This window comes from Cavia porcellus, unplaced genomic scaffold, assembly GCF_034190915.1.
Source record: "Cavia porcellus strain 051 isolate PalLab524CR breed Dunkin Hartley unplaced genomic scaffold, mCavPor4.1 scaffold_4, whole genome shotgun sequence".
In the NCBI taxonomy this organism is placed as follows: domain Eukaryota; kingdom Metazoa; phylum Chordata; class Mammalia; order Rodentia; family Caviidae; genus Cavia; species Cavia porcellus.
In genome coordinates this window covers 53760371-53786084 of record NW_026947487.1, presented here as the reverse complement: position 1 = coordinate 53786084, position 25714 = coordinate 53760371, and the positions used below count along the sequence as shown (strand labels likewise).

The 25714-nt window shown below is 55.5% G+C and overlaps 1 protein-coding gene across 1 annotated transcript in view; it reads right to left on the bottom strand.

Moving 5' to 3' along the window:
- Col4a2 (collagen type IV alpha 2 chain) overlaps positions 1 to 25714 on the bottom strand; it is a 116877-nt gene that overhangs the window by 67061 nt on the left and 24102 nt on the right. The window contains exon 4 of the mRNA XM_063247028.1: positions 16032 to 16112. Coding sequence (XP_063103098.1) covers positions 16032 to 16112 — 81 coding nt within the window. The remainder of the gene's footprint in view (positions 1 to 16031; positions 16113 to 25714) is intronic.

Sequence of the window (25714 nt, the reverse complement as noted above, 5' to 3'; positions counted from 1 at the left end):
GCTCTTGTACAGATGACCTTCTCCCTCCCAGCAGGGAGACCTAGAGATGCGTCCTGTTCCGGGTGTGAAGGGACCAGGCCTCTGTGGATGGGAGGGTGTGGGGCCAGGGCGTGGCCTGCTAAGGGCAAATGAAAGCTGCTGTGGAGCCTTGGAGGGCCGAGGAGGGCAGGAGGTAGCTCTGCCCCGTAGCAGACCACGTGCCCTCCTGCAGGACGGGTTGACCCCCCGCATCATGGGCTGGCTGATACCCACCCCGGACACTGCTCTAATGCTAATCCTGGGAGTGCAAGTTGGCTCTTTTTGCCCTGATCCCACAAGGTTATCCCCAGCACCCCGCAGAGGCCAGAGCCCATGAGTCACCCAACATAGCCCTGTGGACCAGGAGGGCCAGTGCTAGCCCGGGTCCCATGCCCACCCCGTGCATTTCCACATCCAGTCTGGGGGTGTGCGATGAGGCTTCAAGGGAGGGAGGTCTGTGAGCCCCGGGCCTGGGTCCTTGCATGAGGTTTGTGCCCCACCCATAGCTGGATCCCCGACACTGGCGAGCACATGAAAGAGGCAGTGACCTGTAAGTACCTGCAGATTTGGGGTGCTGAGAACAGCCCCACCCTCACCTTGCTGCCCTCTGATAACTCGACTGCATGATTCTCTATGCTGAGGTCGTGGGACATGTAGCAGTGTCCCTGATTTGCTGACCCTAGGGCCGGCCCGTGACAGTTGTCTTATGAGTTCGTTTCCATGCCCTGGGGAGCTGGCCCTCAGTGTCCACATGAGACCAGACTCCATCTCACTGACCCGCAGACCTGGCCCTTAGGGGACCTGTCCCAAAGTTCTCAGTGGACGCTGGTGCCCGCCCATGGCTTTGCCTATTCTGCCTACAACCCCAGACACAATTACAAATCAGACACAGCAAGACACTGATGCACTGACTGCGGAGCAGAGCTGACAGACAGTGGACTGCCTTACCGTGCAGGCATGGTGGTGTCTCTGGCCACTGCAGGTGACTGACACTGTGGGCAGCCATGTGCTCTGAGGGGCCACGTCCTGAGCACACATGGGCAGGGAGAGTCCTCGGGTGCTCACCATGGTCCACTCCACAGAGACTGCTGTGCTACCACCACCCTGTGACAGGGACCTCGCCATCGTGTGGGACAGGGAGACACCAGGGCAGAGGGGACTGGAAGTGTCTTTCCCATCCCTCAGAGGCCACGCTTCCTAGGTGTCACTCATATGCTGCCACCGTTTGCTGGGAGCCACGCTCGGGAGTGACCGCGGCAGACAGAGGCCTGAGCATCCCTTGGAGTCTGCGTGGCCGTTTCCTCTCTGCTGCATTCTGTTCCCGGGTCAAACCCCTTCCTCAGCACCACTTCCTCTCATGCTTGCATCCACCCAGCCACAAAGCCTCTCCGATTTGGTGGTAATTCTGTCTTTTGTCTGTTCTGGACAGTCTCCCTGGGTGAGACCTAAGGGGCCTCGATCTGTCAGGTGAGACTCTAGACAAATCCCTGGCCACAACGGGCCTCGGGTCCTCCAGTTAGACGTAACATTTATTACCGAGTCAAGTCCTTCATGGAGCCAAAGCTCTCTGACTGGTTCCGCTTCTATTTGCTTGACCACGCTTTTCCTCCTCGTCTGTATCTCCTTATTTTTGGGTTTTATTTGCAAAAGGTGTGAAGGACAAATCCCTGAGAGAAACAACCTGCTATACTGGGAGGTAAACTGCAAAGGCACACCTTCGCTTCCCAAGGGGACACAGCAAACACTACTCAAAAAGAGCAGAGGTTTGAGGAAGCCTCGCCTCCGACTGACTCGAGCCACCTGGGGAACTGGCGCCTTTGCTGAAGTCAGGTCCAGGGTGACGGGGGTCTGACCGTTCTTTCAAGACTTCTAGGGCCCCACGAGCCGTCAAATCACTCTGCCGTGCTGGATTTTGATGGATAAGCAGAAGATTTTGAACATTTTTAATTTTCTGGAGAGGTTCTGCACAGAGGAGCGCTCTGCTGAAACACGCCTGTTTTATGCTCAAATTGCAAATCTGGGCAAAGCCGTAGGACACCAAGCAAGCTCTCGCCGGGCATGTGTGCAGTCGCCTTCCTGACATGGTTTCTTTCCTATAATCTGTCTCCACCAAGCTCAGTTCAGTAAAAATCTCCATAGTCAAAGCCAAAAAAGAGACAAAGGAGAAGTGAGGTGCTTCCCCAAGAAGGCAGCCAGCGGAGGGGACTGCTTTGAAGAGCTTTCACTATGGTCTAAAGGGGGTTCCTCCCCACCAATTCCATGTCTAATGCTCTTGGCTGGGGTGTCTTGGTCCAAATTGGGGGCCCCCAGGACAGCAGCCGAGTGGCCCTGGACAGGGCACAGGTTGTCTAGCCCTCCTAGGCTATGTCGTTGCCCTGCAGCTCCTTCAGGTGGGAGTCTGGTTTGTGGGCTTCTTGGTTACCACACACAGTGATACTCCACAACATAGAAAATTAAAGATGTCTCCTTGCTAGGGTGAGCCGCCCGGCTCCCTGGACACACACTCATTGTCTGCAGCCTGGTCTAAGTCTCATCTCCAGAGAAGCCTGCTGGCGACCTGGTGAGGCCAGAAGCCCGGCTGGCTGCACGAGGGTCCCTGTACTCCGTGTCCTGTCCCGTGGGGCTCCTGGACCTACAGAACTAGCACCTGCTTTGGATGGAGACTCCAGGCCGCTGGTGGTGCACACGCACAGTACCATTTAGGAGATTCTCACATGGGTAATTTATGAAGTAGAATAAATTAATAAGGTGAAAATATGTGATTGGGGGGTTTCCAGAATTAATATGAATTTTGTTAAAGTTTTAAAAACCATCAGAAACAGCAATTTTTTTAGCTAGGACATACACGTACCAGTTCAGCTGAAAAAATGTATTTAATTTCCCACCCATGGCACCTCCTGAGTAGCCCAGCCTAATGCAGCCAGGACTTGAGCATCTGATATTAGGACACAGTTGTGCAAAATCCCCCGACACCAAGTCTCCCTGCTCCCCAGAGGGGCCAAATTCTGATGTCTGAAGTATGCGTTGCAGTACCATGAAATGAGCCACGTGTGATGATGTTTGCAGTGAACTTTGACCCTGTAACACAAATATGCGCCCAGGCAGGACTGCATAGGCTGGAGCGGCGGAAGCTCTGCACCATCAAAGGGACAGGACAGTCATTTTATCTCCAGATAGAGGTGCCAGACCCAGATCTGGATCTGCTACCCCAGGGAAAGGATGAGATAAGGGATTGCTTGCTTTTTTCTAGCTTCCGTAGCTGTAAGATAATTCCAAAGTGGCAGACCCTGGGGACCTGTCCCATCACCAGGGAGGAGACCTCTGCACAGAGCTACTTTCCTAAAAAGTCCCTAAGGCCATGGACGTGAAATAAGTTTTCCCTTATTATTTTGTTCCTTTAAAATTTTGTTCAACTGAAATGAATGAGAGACGATCAGTGCTCATCAGCACCACGAGGCCCAGAGAAGCAGAGTGAGGACACAAGCAGACAGATGGGTGGCCCGAGGTCAGAAACCCCGGTGCAGGGTCACACCCTAGATGTGCAGCACCAACCCCTGGGTTCTGTGACCCCCCAGGAAGTCCGCTATGGGGTCCCAGGGGAGAAGCCCATGTGAGCCAAGGGTCCACAGACCACAGGCCCTAACCGGGCAGGGCGGGCAGCAGTCCTGAGGAATCTGCCTTGTTCTGAGGAGGAAGAGGAGGTGCGGACCCCAAGGCCGAGCCTCTGGCCGGTGAGGTACTCTCACCCTGAACCGGTGATGGTGGGTACCTCAGGGGTACAATGTAGCACATCTCCCCCAGGCTTTTCCACTGCTCCCAAGGGGACCTGGTGCTGCCCAGAGGGTCTGGGGGTTAGTGCCCAGCTGAGGTCACCTGGCCTATGCCCTTTGACGCACATGCAGACAGGAATGTGGGTGATAGGGGGAAGAAGCTGAGTCAGCAGGAGCGAGGGGGAACAGGTTCCAGGCCACTGCGACCTCCAGAGGCCTCCTGCTTGCTACTCACTGACATTACACACTCACATTACACTCACATCACACACATCACACTCATCACAAATCACATACTCACATCACACACCCTGCACACCAGACATCCTGGAGCTGTGGCTGTCCCTGAAGGCCTTGTCACCACCCTAAGAGCTGCCCTTTGCAATGTGACAGGCCACATTGTTGGGGACATGGGGTGCTCCAAACTTTATGGCTCCCACACCTCTAAGACACTGCTTCCGGGGAAAAAGTGGCTTCCAGTGACAACCCAGAAGCGCCATTCTATGAGGCTTATTTTCCCCTTACAGAAGTAGATTCCCGCACCCTCTAGAGCAGATGCTCAGGAGGAAGAGAAGACAGAACAAGGCCCTGGACAGCACAGCTACCAAAGGCCCACTGGGTTGTGTGCATGGACGTCTGCTTGGACGAGGACAGTTTCCCGCCTTGGAGCTCTGGCCGAGGAGCCGGTGTGGCGTGGACTGGGCAGCACTGGAGCCCAGGTCTGAGTCCGTGTGAGTTCTCCAAAGCCCACAGTGCTGCCCAGCCGGGCCAGGGACCGTAGGGGTCACAGCCTGCCCAGGGGATGCTTATGGTGGACCAGTGCTTCCATCCTATCGTGACAACAGCTGGCGGGTGTCCTGTGGATGGATGAGCAGCAGGTCACCAGCCATGCGGGGAGAGAAGACCACATGGGGAGCCGTGTACCCCAGGACCCTGCTGCACTCTGGAAACAGAGTTCTGGGCCAGAACAGTGACCCCTCATGACAGCCATGGCACATCCTGTGGACAGTGGGAGCTCAGATGCGCAAACAACAGTGGACAGTGGGACCCCAAGCAGGGAGAGGAAACACCTGGTGTGCTCGACAACAACATGGGCTTCACTGCAGCAGGCACAAGGGCCGCAGCCTTGGCTGCAGCTTTTCAGGTTCTCTACACACAAGAAAAGAAGCTGAAACCCAGCGTGGCAGTGCACGTCTGAAATCCCAGCAGTTTGGGAGGCTGAGGCAGGAGGGTTACTGTGAGGTTGAGGCCAGCCTCATATATAGTGCAAGGCCAGCCTTAACAACACATTGAGAGCTGTCTCAAAAACAAAAAAGGAAAAGAACTTGATTGTCTTCTAGAAATAAACACGTCAGAAAGAGCTGCAGCAATGTACAAATAGCAGTGTCTCTAAATTTGAAACAATAGCACGCCACTGATTTCACTGATTAGAAAAATGCCACAGGAAGGGTGCCAGCACAGAGGGACAGGCCAGGACAGCCCCCGCTTGCACCTTCCTGCCCCGCCTGCACCTTCCTGCCCCGCCACCCAGACCTCTGAGCTGTCCCATGAAGGAGAGGTGGGAGGAAAAAGTCTATTGAAGGCCTGGGGAATGCACTTCCCTCCAGACCCAACCTAGCCCTGGGAGAGCCCTGCAGTTCCGATTCCTTCTATCACAGCCACCACCTCAGCCAGGGTGCTGTGGGCTGGGATACAGGTCCCCAGGAGTCAACGCAGGTGCCAGCCACTCAATGCATACAGCTGTTTAGGGCTCACCTGCACCCAGGGTCTGTGGCTCAGAGCAGGAACGCTCAGAGCCCCAGGTGGGACAAGGGCTCCCCATTTAAAGGCAGAGGATAGAGGAGAGGCTGGAAGGGAGGCCCCCCAGCTCCTCGGGTCCCAAAGGCAGCGGCAGTGACCCATGGGGTGAAGGCCGGAGGACAGAGGGCGCACTGACATGGGCCCAAGGCTGGAAGGCGGGGCTGTGTCTGCAGGTCCAGGTCCCTCAAGTCCCAGGGCTCCGCCTCGGCCACCCTGAAGCACAGAGAGGCTCCCTGCCCAGAGCAGAAGCGCGTGCAGACAGCCTGGAGTTTTTCAAAAATATTTATCAGTTACTGCGCAGACTGCTTGGGGACATCTGGGCTGGGTTTCACGTGCGAGGCTGCTAAGCTTTAAACTGCAGCAGTGTGTCGCCTAACGTTGGAATGCTCACTGGGCTGTGTCCTCTGTCCTCAAAAAGGAAGGCCCGCTTTTGAATCCTCCCTACCTCTCCGGAGTAGCTGTCTGCTGGCTCTTTCCCTTCTTACTCACCTTCCAGCAAATCTCTTCTTATTTAAAAAAATCTCCGTAAGATTAAATGTTAAAAGTACCCACAACCCCATACTAAAGCCCCCGACGATGGAAGGATTTCATGAGAGTCAGTTGTTTCTCCCCTGGAGACACCCAAAGCACTAAATACTTAGGAAGTATTAAATCTGTGAGTGTAATTATGTGTGCACATTCACACTCCCATGTAGACACACACGCACACACACGATGTGCATTTTGGAACCCTGGCTTTTTTACTGCATCTCTGCTGCCAGGACGGTGCTCTGTTGGTCTCAGCGGGCGCTTGCTACCCGGGCAGCTGCTGGGAATTCTCCGGGAGGGCACTGGGCGCCGCCCACCCCTGAGGCGGCAGAGGACGAGTCTCATTCATCTTTGCCATCAGCTTGGGATTTCCATTACTCATCTTTCCTTCCAAGACAGATGACATTTTCGAAGGACACTGTTTTTGTTAAATTTTATTTCCTTCTATTAAAGAAGCCTTTTTTTTTTAATCTTCTGGACTTAGGCAGTTCATTTTCGCCCACAAAGTTCTTTTTGTTTATTTCTTTCGTCTGATTCTTCTCCTTGAGGGTATGCAGATGGCTAGATATCTCTTTTCATTAATGCTAGCCTCCAAATAAAGCCCTAAAAATACCAGTGGCAATTAACATTTAGAACTCTTCTTGGGCCCCAGCCATCTCCATGGAATGTCTGTGTTTGAATTAGATCAGATTCGGAAGAGAGAGGGAGAGAGACCGAGGGGGTGAAGCCGGGGCAGACATTGCCTCAGCCCAGAACAGCTCTGGAGAACCCAGAGTCACAGTCAAGCTCTGGACCAGTGTTCAGAGCTAAGCTACCCGACTGCAAGACCGCTAGGCAAAACTCGAGCGTAAGAAAGCGCAGGGCTACTGAGAGTGAGATAGGAGTGCTCTGCTGGGAGGCAGCAGGAGAGGAAGCTGACCCAGGAGGGTCAAGCTCAGCAGACAGGGTCCCATGCCTCCACACTACAGGGAGCTGGGGAAGGGCTGGGTCTGAGCAGGAAGAGGAGCAGCCCAGAGTAGGTGGCCAGGGAGGGTGAAGTCTGCACAGGAAGTCAGGGTGCAGACGAGGGCCCCACCTGTTGTGCCTTACTCTAAGGGTGTAGGGTGCGCTCTGGTCTGAGGCTGGTTGCCCAGTGCAGGTCAGAGGATGGCCAGGGAGAGGAGCTCTTAGAGAATGGGGTGGCCAGAGTGCGGGGTCACCAGGGTTCCAAGGTTGTGGCTATGGGGCGCAGGACAGGGGAGAGTATCCCTAGCAGCGTGTGCCATACCACCCCTCCCCCACCCCACTGCTGTTTCTTCATGGGCCATGTGGCCAACTCACTATGCCACTGTGGTCCTCCTTGCCAGTTGGACCCGGGTCACAGTGGGAAGGGCTCACTGTTAACGCCAGGGACTTCAAGGCCAGGTGACAACCGCAGCGAGCGGGGAGCCGTCAACACAGCTGTACCTGTGACCCTAACTGCAGGCCTTCTGCTTCCTGGGTGGCGGAGAAACAGTTCTCAGGATGCCCTGGGAAACCCCGGTGTCTGTGGAGACACCCCAGGCCTCTTGCTCTTCAAAGTGCAGAATGGCCCGCGGTAAACACGGCTGGAGGCGAAATCCCTCCTTAAGAGCTGTGAGGCTGGGAGGGAATAGAGGGACACCCTGCCACCCCTGCAAGCTCTCCTCTTCGGCAATGCGGTCGGTGGAAGCTTAGCTTTTTTCTTCTATGGGGAAGGGGTGATTAGGATGGAACCCTGATTCTGGGCTGCAGCCCCAGGCTGCCTCCTTGGGCTGCTTCCACCGGAAGCTGTGGGTGAGTTTTATTTCCCTGAGCTCCAGGGTGGGACCTGATGTGAGGCTGTTGTCCCAAAGCAAAGTTCCATTTTGAAGAGAAGTTTCTCGGTTGGTTTCAGAGTCTGATTATTTTACAGTGCAGCAGCACACTGTGCTCAAAACAACCAGTTTTACAGGAGCCTCATGCCGGTCAGGCAGAGAGTGCTCTGCATGTAGGTGGGTTTTTAATCCTTTCACCTTTTTGTTCAGTGAGTTACCAGGAAAGTCTGTCTGGCTTCCTCCCCGAAGCCACCCAGGAACTGCAGGTTGGGTGGGGCGTACTTTCCCGCCCTCCCTCGAAGTGGAGAAAGCTTGCCAATTCTTGCTTTTAATGTTATAAAAATAGAAAATGAAATAAAGGAAGTCTTGTTACATTAACTGTAATATTTATTTTATATGTGGCCCAAGACAATTCCTCTTCATTCAAAAAACAGCCAAAAATGCTGCAGGTTGCCCGGTAGACCAACAGCATCACTGCGGGCAAACACTTGTACAGGGCAGGTGTTAACTGAGGAGGAATTTTCCCCAAGGCTTTTGCAGCAGGAAGACCTGCACTGCAGAATTCTGCTTGAGTCCTCTGGGCTATTATTCAACCTCTTTCCAGACTGCAATGGGTGGCTTGAGGTGCACAGTAAAATCTGCTAGGGATGGGCATTGTGCCCCCCAACCTGTGGCCCCCAGTCCCGGCAGGCGGAAGGCAGTGTAGCCCTACTTCCTGGGCTCCGGGAGTCTGCGAATTCTGTTCCCAGCCAGTGTGTGCTCACTGGTCCCGGAAGACCCCGCAGTGCTCTTTGACCCAGATCTGGCTGGTTTTGCTGACACATGCTAAGTGGAGTGCAGTGGACACAAATGACCCTAGGATTCCCTTGTGATTTATATAGCATCTTCCCAGGACTTCAAATGCATTTTCCTCAAAATAATCATTCCCATGCGCAGCTGAAACATGCCAGCTCTCCGTGTTTCCCAACAGAGGGACGCAGCAAAGACGCATCTGTTTCTTTATTTTTCAAAGACTTCAAATCTGAAGAGTCTGAGTGGCGAGCAAAGACACCAGTGTAACAAGAAGCTCGGATGCTGCCAACGATGTATCTGAGGACTTATTAAGGCCAAAGATATTATTTACCCAGCTTTAATTGCTTCCATCCCATGTCAGGTTTTTTGTTTCCTTGTTCTTTCTTTCCGGTTCCCGGCTGTAGGAATTATGTTTCCTCACAATGTTTTGGCTGCAGACTCTTCTGTTCCTTTGGGGAGACGCAGTCCTGCCCTCACAGGGGCTGGTACCAAGGGACCATCAGCACCCGGCTGGTGTCGGTGGCTGGGGGCTGCTGCTGGTGGCTACATCTACTTCTGCTTCCGTTTTTCCTGACTCTAGGTGTCTGGGCTGGGCACCGGCAGTCAGCGGGGACGCGTGTCTACTGCAAGCTGCTCCGGGGCTCCCCCTGAGTCAGACATCTGACCACTGGAAGGGTCTGGCTGTCTACATTGTATGAACAAGCTGGTGGGAGCCTTGAGGATGGGCGCACAGGCTGCTCAGGGCCCTGGCTGGTTAGCTCCTGGGGAAAACTTTGAAGCTTGAAATATTAAACAGAAACTTACTGCCAGTTCGCCGGATGCCAGTGACAGGAACGCACACTGAATGAATGGTTTTGCCCTTGAATATTGACGGGGTAGTCCCTGAGGGCTAAAGAGAGGAAAACGAGGCAGAAGGAGGCTTTGTGCCCCACTTCCCTGGAGCCCCACTGTGTGGTGCTGAGCCTGGCACGTTCAGGAGACCTTCAGACATGAAATGTCATCAGGGTTGGTGGCTTCTGCCATGCTTTCCTTGGGTTATTAATGTACCGAATCTCAAAGAAAGTGAGAAGCTGTGTCCTGACTCTCCAGAGCAATCCATGGTGTTTTCCACTGTTGCAGTGGGGTACAGAAGCCTGGGGACCAGGATGGGCAGATGGTGCCCCTGTGCCCTCCCTGCCAGCAGTTCCCACGCTACCTGCCGAATGGCAGACACCAAGTTGAGCATACGCCCTGCTGCCAGACCCACACCAAGACAGCCCCAGCGTTGGGGACAGCTTTGCTTCGGCTCCTGGGAAGGCTGAGGCCGGAAGTGAATAAAGCAAGGCCTTGGAGGGGCGCTGTGCCTTCTGGAGGGCAGAGTGTGGGGCTTCAGCTCCACATTGGACAGAAGAAGTCCCTGCCGAGAGGTAGCAGAGGGAGGTCTGCTGGAACTGCAGCTTCTGCCCAGTAGGAACCTCCTCCCCAGTTTGTGCACTGAGCGGGGTATCTCTCGGGGTCCACCCAAGATGGGAGCGGTCATTGCTGCTGTCCTGCATGTGCTCCCACACCCCAGTTTGCCCCAAAGCCCAGTGCTATCCACCTCAGTGTGCAGTCTAGCTAGTGGTTTTGTCACTGTGCTTTGTGACAGGTGCCCACTTTGCTGAGACTGTGCCACTGTTCCAAGCCCACGGAAGGCAGTTCTGTACCCGCACCAGCTGGCTGCTGGCCTGCATGGTTGTTGCTGGGCTCCCGAAAACCCCACCCCACCCTGCTTTCCATGAAACATTGATCAACCATGAACCCAGCTAAGTAACAGAGGGGAAGCGGTTTTTTCTTGATCTTGTTTGCTCCCCTGAGCCTCCAAGCCTGCTCTGTGGATGGGTTGTGGTGCAGATTCAGAAGGATGGGTAGCGGTGTGCAGCTCCCTGAGGAAGGCATATCTAAGGTCCTAGATAACCCTGGACTCATTAGCAAACCCTGGAATCCAGACAGAGGCAGCATTTTCATTAGGAAAGAATGTGGCAAAACTATGCCAAAGCATAGTTTTTGGAGTGGCATGTGTGTGTACATGTGTGTGTATATGTGTGTGTGTGTGCATGCGTGTGTGTATGCATGCATGTGTGTGTATGCGTGTATGTGCATTTGTGTGTGTGAATAAACAAAACAAGCACCGCGCCTGACTCGTCTCTGCATTCTGGTCCAACGCCCACTGGTCCAGGCCACGTGAGGAGCCACTGAAAGCACCTGGGCCCACTCGGACGGGTTCTCTACTGGTGTCAGGGCCGGCCGTCGGATGCCTATGCGTCTGTCCTGGTCACCTGAATGGCTTCTGGCAAAGTTGCTAAGTGTCAGGTCCAACCACTGCCACTAACTTTCACCAAAGAACTGACGATGCCTATTCTCTAATGAGGTATCTACCGGCAGGGGACCACAGGGTCCAGGCAGGCCACAATTCTAGTGAGGGGAACGAGGGTTTCTAGGATAAGGGAAACACATTTTAAAATTCTAAACAGTTGCCTTTTAGAAGTGCGTGTGCTGCGGATAGAAGCCAGAGCCCTGCGAGTGCAAAGCACATGTTTTATCACCAAATCACACCCCAGGCCCTTTACACACTACCTTGCACCCCTAGACCCTGTATGTGGTGAGGTTTCTCCAGTTGGCTCAGTGATGTGATATCCAAGTTATGTCTCTGTAAGATGTCAACAGTGCACTCTTCTTCCTTTTGCATGAGCTCCAAGCTGGCCTTTTAAAAATAAAATACCAGATCCTGTTTGCGATCATCCTTCGGACATTAAGTTTTCATCACCTTCGCTGGGATGGCATGAGGGAGGAGCCAGCGAGCCCTGGTTGCTTCTCCCTTCCCTGGTGGTACAGTCAACTCGCTTCTACAAGTTCGTCAGAGTCCTGCTTTGTGAAGACGCTTACTTCATCTGCTGGAACGGGAGGAAGAGCCACATCGTGTCTGAGGCTGGCAGCTGGGCCGCCAAGGTCACCTGCACCAAGGCTGCCAGACGAGGAGTTTCCAGAAGGAGGGAGGGTGCAGTGACAAGCCCGAAAGGAATTCCCCTGGCTGGCTCAGGGACACATCTGCGCATCCGGGGGCCCCGTGCTGCACTTTGGCCTATTTACCTTCCAGATAACATCTTTCTGCAAAGATAGAGCCCCAGTGGGCCACAGGTCCCGGTCTTATTCTCATCGCGTTTTCCATTGTCCTGGTTCCATGAATCCTGGCATGGCTCCATCCCTACCTAGGATCTGCTGTCGGCCACAGACTTCCGGTCTTTGTCCTCCACCCCTCCCTCGTCTGCTGTCTGCTCGCCTCGCTAGACCTCAGGGTCCATGTGGTGCCCGCTGGGCCATGTGCCCATTTCACTTGGATTCTGTCTGTTTGAGTAAACCCAGGGGTTCAGGTCACGTCTCCCTGGCCCCATTTCAAGGCCTTGGACAGCCATCCTGGCTGGGCGGTCTGCGCACAGTGTAGGAAATGATTCTGGAGGGCCAGGGGTGAGCACAGCCATCCCGTGTGGGCCTGTGCTCTTGGTGCCCGGCAAACGTGCAATAAACGATCGTCCATTGGCTAAATATTAAGCGTTAGCAGCCAACCGTGGCTGCATGTGATCTCCTCCCGCCATCGGGGACCATACGCTGGGTCTTCCATGGGATTTCCTTTGACTGGAACTCTGAACCTTACCTGGCTTCCTCCCAAGAGCTCTGGCTGGTGAAGCAGGCTGGTCACCACCCCAGGGGGACTCCAGGTTAGCTTGGTCTTCTCCTCACCTCCTACCTTCCCTTGTCCCCCATTTCTGGCTCTTTTGTGGTCACCCTGCTTCTGTCCCTGTTGTGGGGAAAACCCACTGGACACACCCTCTCCTCTTCACTGCATCAGCCTTGGCTCTAGACAAGGTCCTGGCAGGAGACGCACAGGGCAGAGAAGGACCACGGCTGCCCATTGCCTCAAGCAAGCCAGGGTCCTGCAATGGCAGTTACGGACCAGAAGGGCGTGAGGTGCAGGGAGGGCCCTGCCCACCTGCCTCCCTGCAGGGAGTGACTGGGCTCCGTGCAGTGTGGTGTGGGGTGCTAAAGTGACCCTGAGGTTTTAGAAGGGGGTGGTGGCAGGCGGAGATGGGCATGTAAAAAATCTCATTACACCCTAAAGTGGGATAGGGAGGCAGCGAGAGGCCTTGTCAGTCCAGCCCTGTCCCCTCCTTGGCCCATCCCGCTCTGCCATCGCTCCCCAAGGCCAGAGAAGCAGAAGAAAGGGTCTCTGTGCCCGGCACATGCAGCCTGTTCGCTTGGCAACTGCAGACTCTGCTTGGAGCCAGAGTCACGGTTCGCCCGCTGCTGCTCAGGAGCCAAGAATTACCCACCGGCTCCTGCCGCTGGCTGTCACCATGGTGAGGATGCAGCCGCTGGGGTACCATGTCCATATAAGGCCGAGTCAGCCAGGCTTGGCCCGTGTGCAGGGAGGCGTTTAGATCGCAGCTTTAGTAGCGATGTGGGGAAAATCCATGGCCCGCAGCCCCCAGGGAAGCTCTGGGAAAGAACAGGCTACGCACGCAGCTCCTGGACATGGATTTGCCGGGCTGCTATTTTTATGGATTGCATTACTTTAAAAAATCTCCTCACACCCTGAAGTCGGCAGAAATGGCTTTGCGCAGAAACATGTTTGTAGATCTGTGGATTAGGTGATGTTTAATGCACATACATGCCTGGTCTGTAGGATAAACACAGTGTGTGCCGTAGTGACTGTTTGGCTGAAGCACATGTGACTGTACCCGGGAATACCCACAACAGGCTTCTCTCACTTTGCTCTTTGCTCTTTCTGTCTCCTTCCTAGCCAATGTGCAGTGACACACCTGCGCTACTTGGATGGACTGGTGCCAATTGCCCTGACCTCCCCGGGCCATCTGGCCAGCCCATGGTAGGAATCATGCAGCACACAACAGGGCACCGGAACCTGAAAGGACGGCCCCCTAGCAGAGGCCTGCGTGGGCATCATTTCCTTTCGTACAAACTACTGAGACAACCATCAAGTCTGCCTCATGTGGTCAGCGTCTGTGACTTGCCTGATACCTGCAGTGAAGCCCAGCCCAGGCTACTCTGGATTTCTGGTGTTAAGTCAGCTGGAGGTGGACATTTTGCCCTTTACATCGCAACGTCAGAAAATAGACTCTGACGTTCCCGTCACGGGATGCTGGGAGACAGAGGGACTCCTGCTCTGGGAGTGAGTTTCCCAAGTCACAGAGACCCAGGAAACCTTAGAGACCTGGCCCTGGTGCCCCGAGGCACCACACAGGCACACACTCCCCCGCCCATGGCAGTCTACTGAATAACCAGAGCAAGCTGTCCTTCCCAGAGAGCCAGACTCTGGGCGAGGTTGGACGGAAGATGTTGCCTGGGGTCTGCTTTGGGTGAGTGGCCCTCTGTCCGGGCATCCTGGCTCTGCGTGGCTGGTGGTATGTGAAGTGTAAAGAGAACCCCCAGACTCCAGCTCCACCCCCACGGCCGCTCTGGACGCCACACCACTGATTTATCCACTTCCTGTCCATATAAGGCCAAGCCAGCCAGGGAGTGTGCACTCCTGTCCTGCCCCAGCGTGTCATCGCTGGGAAAATCTATAGCTGGGGACCAAGGGGAATTTTACATCTCAGGAAATGGCTTCTTACATTTAAAAAGTGTTTACCCTTGTGGCATGCTGAAGAATGACCTTTAGTTCCTTAAGCAGAGTCCCTGGCCAAGCCACGAGGCCCTTTGATAAATCAGAAGGTCACAGATTAGAGAGCTGCAGTTTTCAATGAACAGAGTGTGGAGCAGTGGCCCTGACACCGAGGAGGGGCCCCTACTGGGACCCCTGCACTGATCTAATGGTCAGTCTCACAAGAGCGACAAATTCAGATTCACTAGAATGTCCTCACTATCCCACCATCCGTTAGGTTCTGAGGAGGAGCTCGGGAATGGGGGTACAGTGGTTTCACATCCAGCCACAGGCTACACTCCCAAAGACGACGTCCTCCTGGGGGGTAGGAAGGGTGCAGCTACTCCAACCCCATGCTGGGATTCAGCAGTCTGAAACTCATGGGAACACCAGGACTGTCATGCTTTGTGACCCCAGCAGAGCAACACAGGCAACAATTCCCGTGCATCACAGATGGGCCTTTGTCACCAAGGTGCAGCCAAGCCCAGGTCCTGGAGGGACCACACAGCCCCCAGGTGAGACACAGAGGGCTGGGGACAGGCTGAACCCTACGGTCCCCATCCATGGGCCTGCACATGTGCACAGAAACACCACCTTTCAGAAGGAAGCGGGGCCTGCATGCAGACTCAGCGGGCTGTCTGTGCTTTGTTTGGTTTCTTGTGGTACCAAGGGTCAAACCAGGGCTTTCGGGCAGCTCTGCCTGGAGCTGCTTTCCTGGCCTCTCACAGGGCAGGCAGCTGCTGAGAGACCCCTGTTTCCACCAAGCACTGAACACATTCGCCCCACCATCAGGTCGGTATTTCAAAGGGGACACCTTCACGCTCACCTGGGAGCCAGCTACGGGCATCCAGGAAGTGAGTAATTTTATGTTAGCATCAACGTCAAGGGGCTGCCGTCAGCGCTGTCAGGTTTGTACGCCTCTGCCATGGTTCAGACGCAACTCTGCTCCCCATTATGGGTTTTTATAAAGTCCATGTTTATGCAAAATATACTGCAAACCATTGCTGCACTTCACATAAGGGTATCTGTGTATGTATACGGACACACACACACACACACACACACACACACGCACACACACACACGGCTGGCCCCTGGATCTGCAGATTCCATCAACCACAGATCAGAAATATCAGAAATTGCCCACTTACCCTGAGCAGGTTTGGGCTTTTTCCTGGTCATTATTCCCTAAATAAAGCACTGCACCTGGTCTCAGGAGTACCTGGAGACGTGTAAAGTTCACGGGAGGGGCTGGGTATACAGCTCAGGGGCACAGCAGTGCAAGCACGAGGGTGTGAGTTCGATCCCCAGTACCAATGAACAAATGAGTACACGGAAGGACACTAGGTACCCTGACACGAGACAGAAGGACTTGGGCACTTCAGATCTCGGTGCCCACAGGACTCCTGGCCAACCCCTGGCAGATCCTGGGGCAGCCGTGTGTATTCACAGAGGTGAGGAAACGGCACAGTCCCTGTCCCATGTCACATCAGAGCTGGCTGTGGTGACAGAGGGCCCAGGGGTGGGTGCTGTACTTCTTAGGAAGCAGCTGTGGACCTCATGGCTCTGAGAGGCTGCCGGTCCATGGGAAGCGGGGTACGCGGAAAGGGGGGTGCACATGGCACTCAGACTTACTCGGCCTCCCTTCTCGGGGTAGCACTGGCAGCCACTGCTGCAGTCTCTCCCTCCGCAGGGCACATCGAACTTCTTCACACCCTGTGGAAACAAAGCACACAACTGGTTACCCCAGGGCACATGGCACAGTCGTCACCTACACCTCACAGGGTGCCCTCTCCACAGCCCAGCGCACCTTCAATGCCTGACAAACATTCCCCTGAGGAGGGTCAGGTTCCCCGAAAGGTGGGTAGAAGGGACAGAGGACCCCCTCCACCCTGCCTGACCAAGCCTGGCTTCCCTGCTAGGCACAGCCCACCAGGAGGATGTCACCGTCTTGGAGGCCAGGCTGTGTACAACCTCAGAGGCTGAGTGGAGCCCTGGGGCCAGGACCCAAGTACATGCTCCTGGAACAGCGGTTCAGCGGGTAGAGACAGTGCCCAGCAGGGACCCATGGGGCCTCGAGGATGCCTCATCTGCCTGGAGGGGGAGGTATGTGGAGAAAGGCAGGAGAGGTCCCCAGAGGGGCGTCACGCTGAGGCAGGACTGCACTGCAGTTCAGAGTAAAGAGGCCGTGGGGTGGCCTCATGGAGGAGCACCCCAGCCCGTGTCCACAGGGCTCAGTGCTGTGAGCAGGAGTGCGACACAGCCCCCCTTCCCTCACAGTTACTGTGTGGCACCCCCAGCAGGTACCACGGTGCAGCACCCCACGCACAGGCAAGATGGGGTCACCCTCCCCACCTGGTGGTGCGGGGTCCTAGGAGAATCTCAGCCCAGTGCCTGGGGGCCCACAGAGCCCATCCAGAGGAAGGACCTTTCTGGTGCATCCACGCAGTGGCGTCACTGTCCCCACTGTCCCCCTGGCAGTCAGCAGCAGGTCCTTGGGCACCATGGGCGGGGTGGGTGTCCCGGAACCCACCCCGCCCCCTCCCGCATTGCATCCCGAGTCGAGCAAGGTCTGCCCTCACCCACAGGGATAGGAAGGACCAGCCACCTCCCATCTGAGCCATCTGGCCAGGGTCACTCCGGCCTCAGAACCCCTCAAGGTTCCCTCTGAAGACTGCGAGACCCTCTCCTTAGTGACAACTCCTGCCCGAAAGGCCTCAGGCGAAGCCTCTCTTTTGGGTGCTCTTTACAACCCCTGTGTGTGGCCTATTCCAAACGCCTGCAAGCCTCAAACCCTTTAAAGAAAGCAAGACATCGAGAACCTTCTCAGGCTCTTTTCACAGATCTTTCTGTTCCAAGTGAGGCACTGAAGCAGCCTGAGCTCCACAGCATCAAAGTGACAGCCCTCAAATATTCCAGTATCTGCCAGCTGACCACAGTTTCAAGGTGCGTGGAGAGTGGGGATGTGCATTCTGTGATTTCACTTATGTGGTTTCTAACCACACAGCCCCACGGGTTGCTCACTGCACCAAGGGACATGCACAGACTTCTGGTACAGGGGACCTGATGACAGCAACAGGCAGGACCCCACTTCTCCAAAGAACTCGCTGGCTGTGCTTTGCAAAGCAGAAGGCTCACGCTCCAGAAGGGTCGTCTGTGTGCAGAGCCCTGGCTGGAGTTTCACAGGCCTTTTCTGATTATGATTTTAGGGCCACCTGCCAAATCCCAGCATATAAACCAGTAAAATCACTGTAAAGGTTTCAGATTGATCTAACGGACTCCTGCTCTAAGCTTAGGCAACTCCCTGCGTTTGGTTAGAGGTGAGTTTGCTCTCCACTGCCTTCTTGAGCTGAATGGTGCTTTCCTGCTGGGAGTCCCAGGGCAGGAGGCAGCCAGGACACCTCTATCTTTCCAGCTGTGTGCTCAAGGCCCCGGCCCTGTCTCATGGTGGATGGACAAACAGCTCTGGATGGCGGCTTCCTCTGTGGACCCTCCGGACTCCAGCAGGCTGTGTGTATGTGCGTGCGCATGTGCGTGTGCATGCGTGTGTGTAACACACACTTGCCCAGCTGCTCACTTGTCTCTCGAGTGGGTGCTTACAAATTCCAGCACCAACAAGAGCCCTCAGTGCCGTGCTCAGGAATCCAGTCTCCAGGGCAAGTAGAAATATTTGCTTGCTGGGGCCGGGTGAGGTCTAGACAGCCTCTTTCGCCAGAGCGCGTCCCCACTTGATCCCTGCGCAGATGTGGGGCCTGGAGCTTTCTCCATAGTCAGCACCTCCTGATGAGGGAGTGGGGGTAGGGACTGCATGCAGGCCTGTGGCCGTGTCTCCCAACTTTATGACTCTAACCATGCACACCCGGGAAGCCAGCTCCATGTCATAGCTCTGTTCCTTGCTTTTACTGCTCACAGCAACAAAAGCACAAACCCACACCTGCAGGTCAAGTCCTCACTGAAAAAGCCTTGCGCCTCCCACCTGACTGCATCTCGGGGGGCTGCCAGCCACCTCAGCAATGGACCCTGCTGTGTACTTCCAAGCCCTCCCAGGTCAGGATCGGCTCTTGTAGTGACCTCCGGTGGTGGTGACTGGGCACTGGGAAGGGGCCTTGCCCACCTGGGACGTATCTTCCCCCTCCCCCCAGGCAGCTGGTCCTGGTGCTGCAGTGGAGTGGTACAGGCTCAGCACCTGGGCACAACTGTCCCAGCAAAGGGCCACCCTTAGCCTCCCTTTGACCCTGCCTCCTGGGGGGCCTCAGAGGCTCTGAACACCCAGGACTCAGAGGTGGGATTTCCGGTGAGTCTTCACTTCCATCTCCAAAATGGACACTCCAGCACTCCATTTCCTGCTGGGTTTTATTCTGCCTGCACTGGCAGCCAGCACTACTGTGCTGATCAGAAATTGAGGGTCTCAGGAGGGACCTGGATGGCTTTTGAACCAGCTAGTGAGGAGAAGGCCCCAGAGGTGTTCTCTGGGGACAGATCGTGTTCGTTCTGTGGGGACGCAGCTGACACTGTTCCCAGGAGTCCAGGGCAAACCCGCAGAAGCAGAACCATCAGCTGACTTCACAGGGTACCTTCCTTCGAGTCTTCCTAAATCATTATGTTAGAAAGCTTTGAAAGCCCGTCTGTTTTCCTGGGCAGCCCGCCTGGACCCATCTTGACCTAACTGCAGTGTCCAGCACCTCAGGAGAGCAGAAGCCTGAGTCCCCTGAGGAGACAGTTTCCTGCCTGGCTCGGGGAGTGCTCCAGGTCGGCCTCCCCTGGCTCTGTGGCTGCCACAGCCACTGCTGCCATTTATAAACGGATTCCTGAGAGCCGGCAGAGATCAACAGAAGCAGCTGCAAGATTAGAGGACATCCGGTCCCACGGGGCTGGTGTTGGCCGATGGCAGGGTGTCACATCACTCCGCTGGGGACCTTAGCCATCAAGTCTCTGGGAAAGACTTCCTCTCCCCACCTGCCAAAGGACGCACAGTCTGGGGACACGGAAAGTGGCCCAGTGCCGCTACTCCAAGACTGGCTCTGGATTTAGGATATTTAAAAACTTTTAAAAATATGAAATAGCTTGACTGCCAGAAGGTAAAATGCCTAGAAGATTTAGACTCCTTCTGTCTGTTTCACTTCCTGTATGAGATGTCCATGTGTATCAGACATGGACAATCAGAGGCAAAACCCGCGGTGACGTACCGCGTTCTTTGTAGCTCTTGTTATTTAAGGTTGATGTGCCATAGGGGAATGAAAGAAAAAGTAAGATGGCCATGGTTTCCAACTGGCACACGAAGTGCGTATTAACCGCATTTATATGAAGATTCAAGAACAAAATGCATCTGTCCCAAAACAAAGGATAGTTTGTCCTCTACATGTTCCAGAAAAGCCTTGTCCAAGGAAGTCTCTTTTAAGTCAATATACCTCCAGCCAAAAAATGCAATTCTCCTAAGGGAATTCACAGATATTTACCATGGAGTCATCCCCAGCATCCAACCCAACCGTCCTCTGCAGAGGAAACTCTGCCCACCCAGTCTGAGTGACAGGAAAGGTAAATATTTCTCACTGAGGAAAGTAATTACCTTTCCTATTTTAAGGCAAAATAATCTGCACAAGTCTTTGTCTTCCTTGCAAGTCTGGTCAAGCAGGGCTTTTTAAAAATATCCTTCTAGTTCAGTAAAAAGAGGCCAACCACGAAGAGAGCCAGCTTGGGAGCGAGCTCCCAGCACAGTTCCACCCGTTTATCAAAACAGGAAATATAAGCCCCTTCCGCACACGCTGCTTTAGAAATTAAGGAAATCATTCCAATGTGCTATTAGCAGGCCGAGGTATATGGAAAAGGAAGCATGCGTCATAGAGCGACTCACAGAACAAAATCCTGTCCCTAAAGAGCCAGGGGAGACCCCGCCAACTCCGAGTCCTTTGTTTAGCAGCTTTTCAAGGGCACCAGAACAAAAGGGGTCACCCTAGAATAGCCCTGGACTGGTCACCATCTGGAGACACAGAGGTAGCATGGCGGATGGACTGCCCAGTGGCCAACAGCAGTGAGTTCCAGCACAGTGATGATGGCCACGCCCTGTCCTCCAGGAGCTGAAGATGTAGGAGATTCAGGAGGTCAGGCTGCTATGTCGGAGTGGGAGAGCCAGGAAGATGGGGAGCCAGGGAAGCCTGCAGCCTGGGTCCTGGGTGAGCTCCCTTAGCGGATGCCTGGGGAGTGGCCACACTGCCCTCCGGTCACTGTGGCAGCAGACGTTACCATGGCAGCAGCCACAACCAGGGCACTTGGCCTTAGGTGCTACACTTGAGTCATGGGAACAAGATGCATGCTTGCCCATCCTAATGGCAGCTTCCAGCCAGCAGGCCGCCTCCCAGTCCCCCGGCAGCACCAAGCACAAAGGTTTCCATGGTGTAACCTGGGGCAGCCCCACTGCAGTGCTGCGTGTGGTACTGCTGCAGGAATATGACGGGGTGTGTGTGTGTCCATGAGCCAAGGGAGCTCAGCAGGCCAGAGGCCAAGGCCGGACACCTCCCAGGTTCTTGTGATGTCTGATACAGCTACACAGGTCTGCTGTGAGCGCTCTTGCACCAGGGTCCCTGGTGTCAGCCAGCAGGCCCGGTGCACAGGCTGGAGCTGCAGCTGGACTGCAGCCAGGCAGCCAAGCCAGCACTTCCCAGGGGCACCCAGCCCAGGGTGGGCCGCATCTCAGGTGTGGGTGGCCTGGGCTTTAGGTGAGGACAGGCAGAACAGGGGCCAGGGGCAGTGGGGAGTGGGGAGTACGGGAGCTACTGCCCTGGCTCTTCCTCAGGACTCAGTCTCTTTTTTCCTGCAGGAGAGAGGACAGCAGGTGTGCCATGGCCTTAGGCAGCCTGTTAGGGGGCAAATCGGTCACCCCAAGGATGCTTTATCAGGTGGAGGGGTGGGGGTCTGGAGCTGCCCCTTCCTGAGTCATCAGGGCAGGGCCTGGAACCCAGACATAGCCAGTGGGGGAGGCCGCAGGGCCCTCGGGGCAGCAAGCAGGGGCCACGGATGTGTGGGAGGTAGCAGGTATCATCTGGATGGGGCAGGCGGGCCGAGAGAGGTTCGAGCCCGATCAGGGCTCCTGCACTGCTCCCCCAAGCCTACTCCATTGCCGCTTTGGTAGTGTTGAGAGCAGCCGCAGTTCCAGTGCTGAAACACCCGAGGACTCCTCATCTCGATTTAGCACACACCATCCACAGCGACTCTGTCTTAAACAGGGATCACAAAGGACTTCCCACCTGGGACTCCCAGATTGAGAGCTGCAAGTGGACAGACGGCAAGTCTCCCAAAGAGTGTGTCCAAGAAGGGTCTGCCTGCCATGTCCACCTCGAGGGTGCTCTGTCCTCGAAGAGCCAGGGGAGGCCACTGCGGCTCCCGAGCCCTTCCCGCTGAGCAAGCACCTTGTGGAACTGCTGCCCACTGGTGGTATTCTGAGATCCACAGATGCACACCCAGGAATGTACACCCATGTACATGTGACTACACACACACAGAGGTAACGGAGACACAGCTTAGGCCAAAGCCCTTTGACACTGTCCTGGAACTCTCTGGTGGGTCTCTGAACACGGTTTCTGCCCCTCAGGTTCCTGGCCCCTGCTCTGCCATCCTGAATGTGGAGGGTCGCCTCTGCCCACCTCTGTGTATACGGATCCCAAAGGCCCGGCTAGGGGTCACTTCCAGTTCCAGTCATCCAGCTACATCACGGTCTGTTCACAGACACAATGCACCTGTATATCACCTCCCAGGTCCCAGGTCCACGTGTGGCACGGCCTCTCTGACTGTCTCTGGGGCACTGCTCCTTCAGTCCACTATTCCTCCCCTCTTTCTCCCCCATTTCTTTTCTCCTTCTTCTTCTTCCTCCTCCTTTTCTCATTTTGTAGGTCAGACTGGCCTCAAACTTGCTTATGAAGCACAGGCTGGCCTCAAACTCACAGCAATCCTTCCGCCTCCGTCTCGTAAGGGCTGGCATTATAAGCTTGTGCCATCATTCCCGGCTTTTTCTTCTCTTTGTTCCTGGACGTTGAATTCAGGGCCTTCACACTAAGCTACCTCCCTGGTTTTTAAATTTTTACTCTGAGGCAGGGTCTCACCATGCCTGTCATTGTAAGAGCTGGGCTTGAGCCCACCTGCACCCTGAGCCTCCCCGAGTGCTGGTATTACTCCTCCTCGCTGAGCTTACCTTTCTGCTTCCAGAGCCTCGTCCCTCTCGACCCACCTCCCCTGGAATACTTAAACTCTTTCCACAGGAAGCCGGAATGCTAAGGATTCCAGTGCTCCCATCTCTGGGTTTTCATTCCTCCCAGGACACACTTTGTGTGTCAGTCTGGTCAGCTCGGAACAGTCACTTCGTACCCGGCCCAACATTCACGCCACGAAAAGAAAATCTAGTCTCTTGGATGCCACCTCTTGTCAATTGTGCTGTGCAGTGCGGGGGTTTCAGCTCCAGCACACTGTGTAACGGTACCCCCAAATCCTCGCCTTCTGCAGAGTCACCCTGCAAATTGAGAAGGCTGTGGAAGGAGTGCTGGGCAGACTTCACCACACCCGTGCGACCTCCTCTCTCAGGTGTTAATAAAATCAGGATGGATCCCGATGCAAGTAACAGCACAGCCCCATGGATGTGGGGCTTCCCAGCAAGGAAGAGAAGCCCCAGGACTCTGCTAAGCACCAGCCTGCTAACCCTTTTCCTGCAGCTTGGGGGAGCCCTGAGATCTGGCAGGGGTGATAGAGCTGGGGACTTGGGGGTTTGCTATGCCCCCCACACCCAGCTCCTCTGAGGCTTTGCTACACTATGAGCAATGTCATGTGTGAGCTTGGGACTCCACAGCATTGGCATCAACCTCTGGTTACCGCCTGCCGGCAGCAAGGCACTGAGGTTGAACAGCCCCTTGCTTGAGAACTCTTTAAGCGTTGCTCTTCTCACCAGATAATGAGAAAACTGGTCATGTTAGAGACTTTCTGTCTGCTTTTCGAGACAGGGTCTCACTATGTAGCCCAGGCTGGCCGTGGACTCATGGCAGTTCTCTTGCCTCAGCCTCCCAAGTGCTGGGATGACAGGCTAAGCCGTGGTGCTGCCAGGCAGTTGTTCTGCAGCCCTGGGATCCCACTATGCCTGGGTGTCAGGAGAAAAGTCACCGAGAGTGCTCGCTTGTCCTTCAAGGGCCACTCAGGGATGGAGGGGGGCGAGCGTTCTCAGTGTGTACTGCTTTCATGGCGGGCTGGTCCTGCCTCAGCCGTCTGGCGGGTGCTCCTGGCTGGGGTTGGGAGAGGCAGCTCTGGCTCAGCCCAAGGCATTACCTCACCGCCGCGCTCTAATTATCTGTGCGCTGTGCGTGTCAGTTCTTGGTCTTCTCCATGGGAGTGAAGGTGCATGTGAGTCAGTGCTGGCATGCAAGTGTGCAGTGCACACTTAGCACCATGCCCATAGCTGGAGGCGCCGCGTGCAGCCGTTTACCAGGAGAAGGGCACAGCCGCAGGGCTCTGCCCTGTCCCGCTAACCTGGGGTGATGACAGGGACCGGCACGAAGCCCTCGGGCTCCCTGGGACACAAAGAGTGCCTGTTCTGGCAGTCAAGCTGGTCCAGGCGAGGAGGGCACGCGTTTGTGTTGGCAAAGGACAGTGCTGCGCTGCCCGGGCAGGCTCGGCTCCCGGGTGCAGGCCTGCTCCTCGCACACTTGACCGTCTATGTCACCGGGGCACGGGGCCAGAGGCAACGCAGCACCAGCACCCGGCTTTGAAGCACCTGGCAGCCTGGCTCCCGCACTGTGCTGGGACTTCTGAGCTCTGGTTCCACGGGTCCCCACGTGCTGTGACCTTGTGCCTGTGGCTCTCACTGCACTGTGGGTCTGTGGGGCTGCTTCTTGGTCACGGCAGGGGACAGCGGTGACTTTGTCACCCAGGGGCAGCTGTGGCCCCTTCCCTGCCCATCCTCTCAGCTCCCTGCTGCCTGACTCCCCACACACCCAACAGCAGGGCTCTGTCACCCTGGCCAGCCCGAGGGCTGGTCTGCAATGGGCTGTGAGGTGTCACAGCCAGGCAGGTGTCTTCCCCTGGGCCCCTGGGACCTTCCAGCCCAAGGGGCTCTCCAGCGAGATGAGTGATCCCTTCCAAATGGGCCCATGCTCTGGAAGAGGGAGCTCAGGCCAAGGCCTTGGGAGATGGACTTATCTCCTTGTTCTTGAGTTTTCCATTCATAAAACAGGTAGCCTGAGCTGGGTGTGGTGGTGCAGACCTACAATCTCAGCACTCAGGAGGCTGATGCAGTAGGGTCGCTGTGAGTTTGAGGCTGGCCTGGGCTACACAGTGGCCTTAAGTTTAAGGCCATACTGAGACTCTGTCTCCAAAGACAAACCAAAATCTGGGGGAGAAGAAGGGGCAGCGGAACCAACTTTCCCACCGGGGCTGTGCTTAGGCCCTGAGGAAAAAAACCCTTAGCGAGAGTGGGCAGGAAGTGCATGCCACTCCCATCTCATCTCCCTTTATTTTCTGCCTCCCTGGGGGACAGGGGTCTATCCCTAGCACTGAGCAGGGCCCAGCGGGGAGGCCTTTGGCCTTGTGGGAGGCACGAGGACATTTTCGCTGTTCTCATCTGATCTGGGTGCAGAGAACGCTGCACCCACGCTTGGCAGTGGGGAGTTTGGGTGCACAGGCAGCGTGTGGGGGTCACCACTGCTCAGGTGGCCTCCACTTCTCCGCTTCCTCTAGGCGAGGTCTGCAGAACCAGCGTGTCCATCCCTCCCACCATCTGGGTTTTCTTTTTCTTCTTACCTCGGTGGACAGACAGCTGACTGGGCGCATTGACCCTTGTCCCTGAGGTCGGCCCTCTAGCCAGGGCCTCCAAGGACCCCGGCCCAGGCTGGTTTCTCCCTCTGAGCCTGAGATAAAGGGCCCAGAGTGCTGGGGGCCACCCACCAGGCTCAGTCCCCAGGCTTCTCCAGTGCTCTTATCACCCTACAAACAAGCCACACGCTGGGATCATACACATGTGGCCGACTTCCTGGAGTGTTTGAAGTGATGTCACCAGCCCTCTTTCATATCCGGTTTTTATGGCCCTGTCCTTTCTAAACAGGACTTGTGCCTCCGTCCAACAAAGGCCAGGAAGTGTGGCGCTGAGTGGGGGAGGCACAGTGAGAAGTCTCCGGAGGCTGGTGAGAGTCTGAACCTCGATTTCTCCTGGATCACTCCCCCGGTGCACATCTATGTCCCCTCAGGGCGACCCCAGGTCCCTGAGGACCAGCGACCTGAGAGCCCTGGCCCAGGATTCGACCCGGCAGCAGAGGCCACAGAGACTCATGACTCAGTCGACGCTCAGGGCC